This window comes from Notolepis coatsorum (assembly GCF_963971535.1).
Source record: "Notolepis coatsorum genome assembly, chromosome: 8".
NCBI lineage: Eukaryota > Metazoa > Chordata > Actinopteri > Aulopiformes > Paralepididae > Notolepis > Notolepis coatsorum.
In genome coordinates, this window is record NC_140172.1 from 128642340 (window position 1) to 128657761 (window position 15422).

General features: G+C 43.4%; 1 protein-coding gene across 3 annotated transcripts in view; it reads left to right on the top strand.

Annotated features, from left to right (window-relative positions):
* cul5b (cullin 5b) overlaps positions 1 to 15422 on the top strand; it is a 49972-nt gene that overhangs the window by 15128 nt on the left and 19422 nt on the right. For all 3 annotated transcript variants that reach the window (XM_084319691.1, XM_084319693.1, XM_084319692.1), the window contains exons 9-14: positions 3132 to 3262; positions 5648 to 5755; positions 5876 to 5940; positions 6075 to 6207; positions 8242 to 8373; positions 9307 to 9430. In XM_084319691.1, the coding sequence (XP_084175817.1) occupies positions 3132 to 3262; positions 5648 to 5755; positions 5876 to 5940; positions 6075 to 6207; positions 8242 to 8373; positions 9307 to 9430 (693 nt within the window). The remainder of the gene's footprint in view (positions 1 to 3131; positions 3263 to 5647; positions 5756 to 5875; positions 5941 to 6074; positions 6208 to 8241; positions 8374 to 9306; positions 9431 to 15422) is intronic.

The window sequence follows — 15422 nt, forward strand, 5'->3', positions numbered from 1 at the left end:
TTGAAGGGTAACGGGGAAAGGGGGACCAAAAAAAGGGAAACAATTAAAACACACCTCAAACAAACAACCAAATAAAATTACAAGGTATTTTATAATCAAATTTCACAACGTCTGTGCAGCCTTGTTTATTCACGGTCTCCATGGAAACAACGATGAACACAGCCATAAAGGCATGGTGTCCTTATGCAGAAAAGATAGTCCGGTTACCTTTCTGATAACTATCGCAGCATAATTCATGAATGTTCAGACAAGCTTAATGTTTGGTTATTTGTGATACTCTGTGTACACCCAATTCAAAGTTATCGGCACATATCAATGACTTAATTACTCATTTGGTCACGGATGTCCGGATTTGGTACAGTCGTGTGACACTTGGGGCAGAGCTGTTTTGCAGGCTGTGACGTCCAGGCGTAGAGGCAGCTCTGTGTAGGAGTGTGGCTTGTGTCCCCACCTTCTCTCTCCACCATCAGTGTCTGAGTGTGTCTGTCCTGATCAGTGTCTAGACTGCAGTAATCTTCCACGTGTGTCCTGGTACTGTAGCCCTCACAATAGTGTGTGTTCCATAGTGGCTCAGGGTATGGCCTGGCTTTATTTGTGTGCATGTGTGTGTCGTATGCCCCAGGTGTGTTAAGTCTAATTTTAAAAATAGACAAAGGGCATCCATGCATAGTAGGGGATTTTAAAGCAGCCCCATCCTCCCTCCTATTCTTTGAATGATGCATCTGCGGATTGGCTCGGGCATTCGGTACATCACACAGAGTGGAAAGCCCTGGTCTGTTTTCCTATATTACATGGAGGTCTGTCTCTCACTGTACCTCTTGTCAAGTCAGCCAAACAACGCTTATACTGTAAATGACAAACATGTACTTTTAGACCAAAATCATCTAGTTCACATGTCGTAGACATCACAGGCCTTTTTTAAATGTTTATTTCCTCTTTCCTACAGTGGCCCTTTAAAGGAACTCTAGGAATGATGGGAAATGCGCTTATTGTCTTCTCCAGAGTCGGACAATAAGATGGATACCAATTTCCTCTCTGTGTGTACGTAGAAAGCTACAAGCTAGCCTAGCTTAGCACAATTTATTGGATGTGGATATGTAAGGGATAATGTATAGCTACGAGGTCATTGTCGCAAAATAATTGACCGACACGTAGTTTAAAATACCGAGCCGCTTCGGCGAGGTGTTTTAAACGTCAGTGAAGGTCAATTATTTTGCGACAATGACCGAGTATAGCTATACATTATCCCGCTTATTACATGGCTAACTTACTAACAATATACCTAATTCATTTGACAAATCGCAGTTGTTCTGTGGCTCTGTCAGCCCAAATAAAGTGATTATTATTATCGCGGGCAGCCTCTGTTCTGGCTCCGCTGTAATACACACACTCCGCTGTCAGTGCAGTCGCGGCAGGTGTGTCTGATTTGCTGCACTATACATTATCCCGCTTATTACATGGCTAACTTACTAACAATATACCTAATTCATTTTACATCGACTCGCAACACTGGTTCTGGCTGCGTTCTGGCTCCGCTCGTCGCTCCGCCCCCTGTCATCGCCGGCAGCAGAACACCGGCAGTGTCTAATTGCACTGAAACAGTGTGTGTCAGTGGGCTTGATTGCGAACAGCTGCGCACAGCGGTCATTATTGAAAAAACAGCGGTCATTATTGAAAAATAATGACCGCTGTCGGGGGGCTATTGACCAATCACAAGCAAGCATTTCGGCGAATGTGAAAACGCCATGTAATATTGACTGTTAACCTAGCTTTAAACTCTAGGAGAGGTGTTTTTGGCCAACAGCTAGGCTAGCTGGTCCGTATCCGCTTCCATTCCTTTGTGCTAAGCTAGGCTAGCTTGCAGCTGGATGGCTTTCTACTGAACGCACAGAGAGGAAATTGTTATCTATCTTCTTGTCTCTGGAGAAGACAGTAAGCACATTTTCCATAATGTTGCCGCGTTCCTTTAACATTTTCAATGCCAGCAGGGGGTGCACGATTTAGTGCTTGCGTGCCACCACCCACTTCAATGATAGCGCTCTCATATTTGCGAACGCATAAACTACATCTTAAATTATGGCTATGTGTCTAATCTGGCCGTCGCTTATCAATGACTTGTTTGCAGTCAACATTGTCGAAACGGATTGTTTTTTAATCGGTTAATTTCCGTTTTATACCATTTTGAAAAACGCTCGTTTTTTGAAAGTTTCAGGAAAATATAAAGATTCTGTGATAAACGCCCTTTACTGGAATATTCTGGAATACACAAAAAACGTTGTAATTTTTCGGCCTATTTATGAATAGTTTTCAAATAAACGCTAGATTATCGATAGTATATGTGTACTTATGCACGCTAGAGAAGCGAGCTGAAAAATCAATTATCTCATTTCCTGATCAGCACACACACACACACACGCACACACACATAGGGCACACGTTGATATCTCTGTGAAAAAAGCTCTTATTATCCTAAGACTGGTAAAATAGATTCCTTACCTCAGATCAGATGTTCTCCAAAAAGATTATTCCAATTCCTGATCGCCATTCCAAATATCGATCGCGTTTATTGATCCAACGCTGGGTACTCTATATCTATCTATATATGGTACATATATATGGTATATATGGTACTGGAAATATGTATTCCACGCTGTTTTGGGGCTCGGCAATGAATCCGATCCTCTCGGGTGACTTGCCTGAGAAGTAAAATGAGGAAGCAGGATTTCCCCCCCGTGTGTTTCATTCAATCCATTCCAAAGGGGTGCAGTACCACAGGGAGAGACGATAGGGGGCGGTATTTTCCTAATGGAGCTCAGAGAGAGTTTGCAGCACTAACGTGAGGCTAGATTGATGAAATATGAATTCAAATCGCTAATAAAAAAAAAACTAGATCTCTCGTCGTTGGCAATGAACGGTCGACATGAACAAATGAGATATCTCGTTGTTGGCATTGAAAGTGTTAAGCGCTTCTAATGTCGCTACAACAAAACACAAAACACTCTACAACCACATGTCTGTGGACCTCCCCCCCGCACCTCGCATCACGTCTGTGGACCTCCCCCCCCGCACCTGGCATCACGTGTTCAGCAGGGCGGCCTCTGACCCCGGTCCCCTCCACCCCCACACCGCAGAGCTGCACCTGATGTTCTCCCTGATGGACAAGGTGCCCAGCGGCATGGAGCCCATGCTGAAGGACCTGGAGGACCACATCCTGAGCGCCGGCCTGGCCGACATGGTGGCCACCGCCGAGACCATCACCTCTGTGAGTAGTAATAATAATAATAATAATAATAATAGATTTTATTTCTAATGCGCTTTACAATTGTGGAGCAAATCTCAAAGCGCTACAATTAAAAGAACATAAAAACGAGCAAGAATAAAGGAAGAAATAATTAAAAAAATAGGCAAGACTAAAGCTAGCAAGGAGTCAAAAAAATAAGAATAAAAATAAAATAAACACTAGAACTAGTAGCGGAGTAAGAGAAACATAGAATAAATAAAACTGGTAAAAGAAATTGGTAAAAAGTATGTTTACTTAACCCTTTCACTACGACAATGCAGAAAGTTAACCCTTTCACTGCCACGACAAAGGGTTAACCTGCGACTGGTAGTGAAAGATTAACCTTCTGTAGTGTGGCAGTGAAAAAGGGTTAAAGCTGGAACCGGGCCAGTTGTGAGAAGAAAGCGTATAACTCTATAATAACTAGTTACTAATGTTTGAATATTGCTTATAAAAAAAAAATTCTCCTTTTTCTCCAATTTTTTCTGTATTTTTCCTCCCATTCCAATTTAGTCGTTATGCCAATTCACCCCTCCCCTTCCTGGTCGTTGCGCACATTTGCCCCCTACTTGCCGGTCTAGGGAGCCCTGAAGTCTATCACATGCTTCCTCCGATACATAGGAGACAGCCAGCAGCCTCTTTTCACCTGGCAGCGAGGACTCTCATTGGTGAAGTGTAACGCGTGGGAGGTCACACTACCTTCACCAGCTCCCTCCCTTGCTGTGCAGGCTCCCCGACCGGCCTGTAGGAGTCGCTGCCCTCAACGACCAGAACACCACCCACCGGCTTCCCTCCCGCTGACACTGCCAATTGTGCCAGTATGACGACCGGCCAAGCCGGAGGCACCGCTGACAGCCGGATTCGATACCAGTGTATCTGCGGTGGTAGACAGACGCTTAGTCCGCTGCGCTACCCGGGCGCCCTATTGCTTATAATCTTGACACCAATCAAAAAAAAAATCCCCCTGTGAAAGAAAGTGAGCCAACATTGTGCTTAGAGGATAAAGTCAGTTTGATTTGTTGCCGTGGTGATGTGTCTTGTCTCTCAGGCAGCAATGAATTCCTGCTGCTGTGATTACATTAAAGTACAGGAAATGTCTCCATTTATCTGTGTGTTACCAAGGCAACGGGCAAGTGTGCACTCAGACAGAGGCTTTTATATTAAAGGAGCACTTCACCAAAAAACAATGCTGATTTATTTTGCACATAATCTCACACACATCCAAAACAGTTTTGTTTTTGGTGAACACATGTTCATTTAGTTTTTATTGTGAGTAAATGGGTTTGAATATGGCCACCAGTGATATAGTTACAGCATCATGAAATGATGTAGATGGAAACAATAGCAATACCTTGTCTTATAGGGACTGCTATTTTATCATTTCATTGAGCCGTACAAGGATTCAATGTCCCCCGATGACTGATCACTGTTGGCCGTAAGGCTGACCTTCGATTTCTTTTGGAATTCGAAGCTTCGGGGCCGAGATTCAATTTGAATTCGAAGCTTCAAAAAAATAAATAGTAATAATTATTAATATTTATTTATTTATTTTTATATATATATTTTTTTTTTATGTTGTGGGACTTGTACAGCACTTTGTTCAACTTTGTCAGTGCTGTAAAGTTTAAACCTTTTTAAATCTTAGACAAACTAAACAATTTGCTTCCATGAAATATTGTAAGCCGTCATTTGAGGCTTTATAAAAGCAGCACAATGAACACATCTGTCAGTGCCGAGTCCGACCTCATCTTAAATAACAAACAGCATTGATTGTTGTAATTAACAAAGAGAGGCAGAGTTGATTTTGCACAAAAAAATTGAATTTCAATTTTTTTTTTTTTTTTTTTTTTACATAATCGAATTTTATTTTCATATTTGAATCCCATGCCCATCGAACGAAGCTTCGAAGTATTTAAGACAGCCGTAGGTGGCCGTATTCAAACACATTGACTCTCAATAACTAAATGAATTTGTGCAAAGCTGTTTTGTTTTTGGATGCATGTGAGATTATGTGCAAAAAAAATAGCTTTTTTGGTGAAGCGCCCCTTTAAAGTTCAGAACAGCCTTCTTGCTTCTTGCTTCGCTGCAGCCATTAGTGCAGAAAGGGGCACAAATTCGTCCTATAATGTTATCGCAGCACCAGGAATTCATTGTGTCATCATGAGAGACGAGACAAGTTAAATTAACTAGCTTGCCTACATTCCACGAGTCTTGACAGGTCAGGCTAGCTAAACACCGCGATACACTTTTAGCAGGCAGTTGTTTTCTCTATATACCATAACCATTGTGGTTTGCGATTGTTGCTTTCAAAGTGAACTGAACAACAGATGCCGGCTGTGTTCCACTACAGTGTTTATCTTGTTTCAGGACTCGGAGAAGTATGTGGATCAGCTGCTCACCCTGTTCAATCGCTTCAGCAGGCTGGTGAAAGAGGCCTTTCAAGACGACCCGCGCTTCCTGACGGCTAGAGACAAAGTAAGCTACGGCACGTTGTCCAACACTAGTGATATCACACGTTTATATATATATATAATATACACGCTGAATGCATTGATGCCTATTGATTGTAATGATCTTGTTTTGTCTCGTTTGTAGGCGTATAAAGCCGTTGTGAATGATGCCACTATATTTAAATTAGAACTTCCCATGAAACAAAAAGGGTAAGGACACGCTCTGTGTGAAAGGTTGCAGTATGTTCTATTGACCACTGGGTTAGCGGTCCACGTCAACCATGTCAATGTCCTCTCTTCCCCCCCCCCCTCTCTTCCTCTGTCCCTCTGCGACCCTGACCCAGGGTGGGCCTGAAAACACAGCCAGAGTCCAAGTGTCCCGAGTTGCTGGCCAACTACTGTGACATGCTCTTGAGAAAGACTCCTCTAAGCAAGAAGCTCACCTCTGAAGAGATAGAGGCCAAGCTGAAGGAAGTGGTGAGACGCTGACTCTTTTTGTGTCTGTTCTTTTTTGTATTCTTCCGTTAAAGAACCAGGGTTGGTTCACTTAGAAGCTTCATAGAAGCCCAAACAATCTTTTTTCAATTGGATTGCTTTATTATTACAGGTTTAAGGGGGAATGCCACTCATGTTCACAGGTCACCTGCTATGTTCTTCCTGTGCCCCAGGACAGTTCAGTCAGTGTTTGTGAACACACACCACTCTCTCCTAAAGCTAGAAATTCCAGTTAGGGTACCTTGTGTATACTGCTCCTGTGTTTACTTTACTTACTCATAGTATATATTCAGATTCTAAGTGTTTTATTGCCCATATTTATTGTATTGTATAACATAACTGATGGGGCATACAGACCCTCATCTGCACCTTTGATTACACCTTTTATTTACATATTCATATATTCAGAGTTAATTATATTGTTTACATAGCTTATTCTTATCTTTACTATAATTTATTGCCTATATGTATGTCTTCTACTATTACCATGACCATACCTGTACCTCCCCTCCCCCATGCTGCTATGATGCCCGAATTTCCCCAAGTGGATCAATAAAGGAATATCTTATCTTATCTTAAATCAGAGAGAGAACCCTCCAGAACCCTCGATCGGTGATGCATTGTGATGTGAAAATCTGGTGCTGCTCCATAGACAATGAATGGGGCTCTGACTTTATGAGGCCATAACATTTTTGTGTGAGCTCTGACATCCAAATGACATTTTAATTCTGTTTCCAAACCTCACACAAAAATGTTATGGCCTCACAAAGTCAAAGCTCCATTCATTGTCAGAATTGACATCCCAGTGACATCACCGATTGGACGACCCTCTCACTGATTCCTAGCTTCAGGAGAGAGTGGTGCATGTTTCACAAAAACGCAGCGGCCCGCCTGGTCTCAAACCTACCGAAGTCGGCCCATGTCACCCCACTTCTTAGGGACCTGCACTGGCTCCCCATTGCTGCACGAGTCCGCTTCAAGGCCCTCGACCTGGCATACCGTGCGGCAAAGGGAACCGCTCCCGCCTACCTCCGGTCAATGGTCTCTAACTACACACCCTCAAGACCCCTATGCTCTGCGTCTTCTGGGCGCCTCAGACCTACTCCTATCCAAGCTCCGGGAGGGTCATCAAAGAGAAGTCGCCTATTCTCAGTCCTTGCCCCACAATGGTGGAATGAACTACCCACCCCAGTTAGGACAGCCGAAACCCGTCCAATCTTTCGCCGTCGACTAAAGACGCACTTCTTCAACCATTATCCGAAAAAATACATACACTTGTCCTAATAAACTAACCTACACTGTAGCACTCAACACTTTGATGAACATTGTTACTCAGCTGATAGAGTTGTGCCCTTCCTGATGACCTGTCGTACAGAACTTGTAAGTCGCTTTGGATAGAAGCGTCAGCTAAATGACTAAATGTAAATGAAAATGAAAATGAAACACTGTCCCGGGGCTCAGGAAGAACATACAGTATCTATGCATTTTTTTAATGGAATGGAATTCCCCTTTAAGCCCATAGGGCCAAAACCCTACTGCTTTTCTGTTGGAAAATAATAATAATCTCATGCTCCACAGTGGTTTAATCCCTCTGAATTCACGAGAGTGGTTCTAGTAACCCCATTGAATGTGGCAGCACTAGTTTTGGAATTGTATCTCACTGTCTAAAATGACCTAGTGTAACCTCTAGCTAATAACCACAGTCCTATGAAGCTTTGCACCCAGACACTAAAGACCTGGCGCCTTATTCAGAGGGTGTAAGGTTTGTCTGTTTTGGTCCAAAAGAAGGGGTCTCAGTGCATTAGTTTGCAGGTACCGATACCCATCGGTTTCAGTGAGACTAGCCATTTTTTTTAGGAGGACTCGAGCACAAAACGTAGATAGATACTTTTTCCCCCCCTGATGCAACACCTGGCAAGGGAAGAACAATTCTAAATGTCAAGGCATTTATTTTGATCTTTAACATTCCCGTAGACTTGAACCCTATGTGTGGGACTTTCTGTGTGTTCTTTGTAGCTACTGGTGCTGAAGTACGTCCAGAACAAAGACGTGTTCATGCGCTACCACAAAGCCCACCTGACCCGACGCCTCATCCTGGACATCACGGCAGACAGTGAGACAGAGGAGAACATGGTGGAGTGGCTCAGGGTATGGCATGGCTTTGTGTGCGTGTGTGTGAAAGACAATATCATTAATAGGCCCTTTTCACAGCAGCCATTTGACTTGTCATAGATGGGTAAACAAAGGTAGATATAGAATAATGAACCATAGATACATAGAATATTCGTTATTGTATATCTATGGTTGCATCTTTGTTTACTCATCTATGACGAGTCAAAATGGCTGCTGTGAAAAGGGTCTATTGGGTGTATTCGGTATTAGTTGGTCATAACCAATGATGGCGGTCGGTTACGCATAACGGGGGGGGGGGGGCTGTAATATGTATTTCCCCCTGTTTGATGTCATTAAGTCCTCCTAATCTCCACAATACAAAGTGTCTTAACTAGGGATGTCCGATATTATCGGCCTACCAATATTGGCATACAAATTTGATATCGGAAAATATCGGTATCTGTTTAAAAAATATATATATCTTATTTTTTTTACATTTATTTAACCTTTATTCACCCAGGCAAGCAAGTAAGAACAAATTATTATTTTATTTATTGTCAAAGTATGCATAATGTTGTGTTAATTACACGACAAGAGATATGTAATGTTAATTACCTGAAATTATTCTGTTTTTTTTGGGGGGGGGGGGGGGGGGGGGGGGAACCCTGCATATATCGGTATCGGTTGATATCGGTATCGGAAATTAAGAGTTGGACAATATCGGTATATCGGTATCGGTAAAAAAGCCAATATCGAGCATCGCTAGTCTTAACATTATGTTTTGCTGTTGGCAAGCGTCAGCGCTAACACATACTACCAAACATTAGAGCTGCTATGTCGCCTACCAAACGTTACAGCTAACACTAGCTAGTGTTAGTCAAAGACGGGTCTTTGGAGTAGAATAGGAGGACTGAGTGACACTAAACATATTTCCCCCCTTTTGACGGTGTTATCATTTGCCCCTAACAGGAAGTAGGAATGCCAGCGGACTATGTCAACAAGCTGGCAAGGATGTTCCAAGATATCAAAGTCTCCGAGGACCTCAACCAGTCCTTCAAAGAAGCACACAAACATAGCAGGCTTGCATTACCAGGTAAGGGACATGACCAGACAATAGTCGGTTGACATCACATATAAAATAGCAAATCGATGTAACTTTGCAACCTGACTTAAAACAGCAAAGTCTTGAAACCGGATGTGAGTCGAGATTCTCTGCTGCTATGGTGAACGTGACGTAGAGTTCAGGGAGATGACAGCTGAGGTAGAGAAGCTGTTCCTGCTTGACTTGGAGGTGGTAGACAGAGGGTCTAAATGTTCAAAGTAGCGAAGTTAGCCTTTAACTCATTCAGCGCCAGCGGCATTGCACCCTCGAGTTCTCAATGAGTTCCAATGATAACACCGGGGTCCGTGAGAGTGTATAGAATATTCAAATCGGAGAAAAAAAAGGAAAACGGACCAAATAATGAGTATACTCGTTATTGGCGGTCAAGCGATGGCGGCCAATAACGAGTATACTCGTGATTGGCGCAGAAAGTGTTAAACCAACCGTAGTAGAAAATTTCCAAAACCACTGAAATATCTGTTCACTGCTTTTCTAAAGCCATGAAAGAACATTTACTCACTCTCTCTATTCATTCCTGCTGCTTTTCACCGTAGCCTCAAACACATTGGGGTTTTATCCATTTCTCTCACCGAGCATTAAGCTCCAAAGTGTTCGACGAATGCATTCCGCAAGGTCACGCATTAAAGCGGCACTGTGTAAGATTGGCACTCTGTTGCCGTGAGTGCACCTGGAGGATGAGAGGAAACTGCAATAAGAAAGACGGATCACTCGGACGTGATGGAGATGGTTAGCTTTAGGCGTTTCAGAGGAACATTGTTTCCTGCAAAGGAGACAGCTCTGTGATATGTATTGTCTACAGTAGCCAGAGATGAGGAAAGTGAACTCGGACTCATCTTGTGTTGTTCCTCACTGCACAAGGTGTTATGTTGTTCCTCACTGCACAAGGTGTTATGTTGTTCCTCACTGCACATGTTATGCTGTTCCTCACTGCACATGTTATGTTGTTCCTCACTGCACATGTTATGCTGTTCCTCACTGCACATGTTATGTTGTTCCTCACTGCACATGTTATGTTGTTCCTCACTGCACATGTTATGTTGTTCCTCACTGCACATGTTGCCGTCTATACTTTCCGTAGCCGCATTTCTGGCAGACGCTCTCTGATTGGCCACTGTTGCCCAATCACGTGACGAGCTGTGTCTTTGCCCATTTCCGCGTCGAAAAGCCTGCAAACTACCTGGTGTTCTATCGCCATGCTCTAAGACAAACTCTAACCTTAACCAACTTCGAAAGAGTGCCTAAGCTTAACCAGTGTAGAAACAGGCGTCGGCCAATCAGAGAGCGTCTTGCCAGAAATGCGGCTACGGAAAGTATAGACGCCACATGTTGTTGTGTTGTTCCTCACTGCACATGTTGTGTTGTTCCTCACTGCACATGTTGTGTTGTTCCTCACTGCACATGTTGTGTTGTTCCTCACTGCACATGTTGTTATGTTGTTCCTCACTGCACATGTTGTGTTGTTCCTCACTGCACACGTTATGTTGTTCCTCACTGCACACGTTATGTTGTTCCTCACTGCACATGTTGTGTTGTTCCTCACTGCACACGTTATGTTGTTCCTCACTGCACACGTTATGTTGTTCCTCACTGCACATGTTGTGTTGTTCCTCACTGCACACGTTATGTTGTTCCTCACTGCACACGTTATGTTGTTCCTCACTGCACATGTTGTGTTGTTCCTCACTGCACAAGGTGTTATGTTGTTCCTCACTGCACAACGCTGCCGTTTGAGTCGCATGATCTTCTACACTAGTGGTTCTCAACCTTTTTCATGTCAAGGACCCATACATTGATACACCTCAGACCTCAGACCCCCATCTGCTAACAGTTTGTCTCATGGACCCCCATCTGAGAAGATCTTTGTTGTTTACGTTCAGAATTCCATAACCGTCTGTACTGTAGTTGAGGCGATGACAGTGGAGAGAGTGGAACCTGTGGTCAGAAGAGTCATTGTTATACGTTGTCTCTCATTGGGCCGACCTCTAGTCAGTGAAATAATAGTGCAATCAAACAGTTTTCTCTAGGAACCCCCCCCCCAGATGAGAATCACTGATCTACACATGTGTCGGATGTTCACTGCTGCCTAATGACTCCCATCCTAATCAATAATCAGGCGACTTATTTGAAGCAGGCTTGCTTTGATGCACGCCTCCCTTTTGTGCACAGCAGGGCTACAGCCAAGTTTGCACACCTCAAGGTTGCACGGTTGGAGCAGTGACTTTTAGGGTGAATCATTGCCTACTAAGGCGGCGTGATATTTTTAGTAGCGCCACTTCCTCGATTTTGATTGGTCGGTCGAAAAAAAGTGACATTGATGAGCGGCGCTCCTCTCCAAATGTTGAACAATGTTCTACTCGAGGTGCCCAGAGCGCTCCGCCAAAAAAACGCTAGCCGCCGAGAGCGCTAAAACGCGAGGTGCGGCACTGGGAAGAGGAGCGCTCCTAGCGTGTCTTTACCCTTTCACTGCCACATGACAGCCGGTTAACCCTTTCACTGTGACAATACAGAAGGTTAGCCCTTTACTATCACACAACTGACGGCGATGCTCCGTCATTAGCATCATTAGCTCCACGGATGCGGAGCTAATGATGCTAATGCTGGAGCATCGCCGTCGGTTGTGTGATAGTAAAGGGCTAACCTTCTGTCGTGTGGCAGTGAAAGGGTTAATGGCAGAAAGGCGCTGGCAGTTCAGAAAACACTTTCTGTGGACACGGCCCCTAATACGGCCCCTAACACGGGCCCTAACACTTTCTGTGGACACGCCCCCTAATACGGCCCCTAACACGGCCCCTAACACTTTCTGTGGACACGGCCCCTAACACTTTCTGTGGACACGGCCCCTAACACTTTCTGTGGACACGGCCCCTAACACTTTCTGTGGACACGGCCCCTAACACTTTCTGTGGACACGGCCCCTAACACTTTCTGTGGACACGGCCCTTAACATTTTCTGTGGACACAGCCCCTAACACTTTCTGTGGACACGGCCCCTAACACTTTCTGTGGACACGGCCCCTAACACTTTCTGTGGACACGGCCCCTAACACTTTCTGTGGACACAGCCCCTAACACTTTCTGTGGACACGGCCCCTAACACTTTCTGTGGACACGGCCCCTAACACTTTCTGTGGACACTGCCCCTAACACTTTCTGTGGACACGGCCCCTAACACTGCCTTATTTGAACCCTTTCCAAAGGCCATCTTTGAGTAACACCAGCTAGCTGTAACATTTGGTTGCTGACATAGCAGCTCTGGGGGTTATTCTGGAAAATCTTTTTTCTCTCTCTCTCCAGATATCAATGTTGGCACTGGCAGGCGTAAATCAAATACAAATGAATAATTATTGATCAATCTGATATTTAAAACTATCGCTCTTAGCGATGAGTGGCAGTAATTAAGTTCAGTTCTCCAACATCGATTAAACCTCAGAAGCAGAAGCAGCAGTAGTTTAGTATTGTGGTTACAGTGTAGTATTATGGTAGTATTCAGTGTAGTGTATTATTCAATGTATAGCATTGTCTGGGTAGTGTAGCATTCAGTGTAGTGTATTATTCAATGTATAGCATTGTCTGGGTAGTGTAGCATTCAGTGTAGTGTATTATTCAATGTATAGTATAGTCTGGGTAGTGTAGTATTCAGTGTAGTGTATTATTCAATGTATAGCATTATCTGGGTAGTGTAGTATTTAGTGTAGTGTATTATTCAATGTATAGTATAGTCTGGGTAGTGTAGTATTCAGTCGTGTAGTGTATTATTCAATGTATAGTATAGTCTGGGTAGTGTAGTATTCAGTGTAGTGTATTATTCAATGTATAGTCTGGGTAGTGTAGTATTCAGTGTACTGTATTATTCAATGTATAGTCTGGGTAGTGTAGTATTCAGTTGTGTAGTGTATTATTCAATGTATAGCATTATCTGATAATTATCGATATATCGATAACTGGTCTCAGCCTTAGTTATTAGTGAGTGTGAATAATGAACCGCTCGTCTGTAGAGTGTCAGCTGGGCGGACTGTGAGGCAGGTGATTTGGCATCGGAGCAGAACGGCTGCTGATGAAATGTAATTACTAATGTCGAACAACAAATGATTCCCTCCTAACATGCTGTAGCCGGCGTTGTTTCATTAATAATGACACGGCACCAAAGTTGTGACCTACCATTACCTAATGCAATTGGACTATGCTGTGTGAGGTGACTATGAGAGGTGAAATTAGTCCCTTAACTTCTTTTGGCGTTCTGTGTGACACCAATATAAGCAATGGCCAAAACTGACCTTGCATTAGCCTTCTTTGGCCTGTAACAACATTATTGTCACAAAGTCGGATGACTTAAAAAGTCTAGAGTTTGTTTTAGAGGCACTTTGCAGGAATTGGGAGCCATTATGCAATTACAGTTCAGTCCATAGTTTCTCATAAAGCAAGGGATGAAAATGAAGTGGTAGTGGTAGACGGGAAGCCACCATTAGCCTAATTAAACAGCCTGCCTAATTAAACAGCCTGTTAAACCGTTTGGCACACATTCATTTAGTTTGACAGTTATTGGGAGTAAATGAGTTTGAATGCGGCCACCTGCGATGCCATCGGGGACGTTGAATCCTTGTTTTGTGTTAATTACAGCTCAATGAAATTATGTAGATGGAAATTACAATACCTTGTCTAATAGGGACGGCTACCTTATCATTTCACTGAGCTGTAATTAAAGGTGCTGTAAGTGGTATTTTGTTTGTTAAAATAAATAATTTTTTTTTTTTTTCTTCTAATTTTACTATGTTTTTATTTCATACTTATCTTGTCTAGCACAGTCTCTGGAGCGCAACAGTAAGAAGCATTTTGTACAAAAGTATTCTGTACTTCTGTATGACAACTATTAAAGAAACTTGAAACTTGAAACATTCAGTCAGCCATCACTGATATAGAGTGTTTGGTCCGTAACATGGGTCTCCCAGTCCCTCCGCTCTGCAGTAAACAGAAAATAAATGTTATATCCAATCAGGAGTGAGAACTTCACACTGCAACAATCGTCTGACAAAAATAAGAAATAAAAACTAGTTTACAAGTAAAATAATCTACCAGTGCAGTAAGCAAATTTGGCTTGGCAAGATTTCTTGAAATAAGTGAAAATATCTAGGATTCTCTCTCCTGATTGGATAAAGTGGGAAGGGATACCAGAAAATGTATTTTGGGACTGGGAGACCCATGTTACTGACCAGACAGACGGAGACAGTTAAGGAAGTTCAGATTATCGGGGAAGATACTCCAGTCCTTCTACTCCGGAGCTGTAGAGAGTATATTGACTGGAAACATCACTGCCTGGTATGGAAACAGCACGGCACAGGACAAGAAGGCCCTACAGAGAGTGGTGCGCTCAGCTGAGCGTACTACCGGTATTGCACTACCACCCCTGCAGGTCTTATATAACAAGAGGTGCAAATCCAGAGCCTGCAGAATAATGAAAGACCCTCACCACCCCAACAACAGCCTGTTCAAGCTGCTGCGGTCAGGCAAACGCCTGCGCACACCAGTAACTAGGACAGAGGGACTTCGGCTCAGCTTCTTCCCCCAGGCCATCAGAGTCTTGAACACTGAACTCTCCACACACAAGCACACATGAGGACACACACAACACACATACTGTATATACACTCACACACTAACAGTCACTTTAGCACGAACACACACACACACGCTGCACACGCTCACACTCAACGGTTACTTTACACAATGAAAAGGTCACTTTAAAAAAAATAAAATAACGGGAGTGGTTCTTGTATAGTATATAGATGGATATGTAAGGGATAATGTATAACTACGAGGTCATTGTCGCAAAATAATTGACCGACACAGAGTTCTGGAACACCGAGGCGCCTCGCCGAGGTGTTCTAAACGTAGTGAAGGTCAATTATTTTGCGACAATGACCGAGTATAGGCTATACATTATCCCGCTTATTACATGGCTAACTTA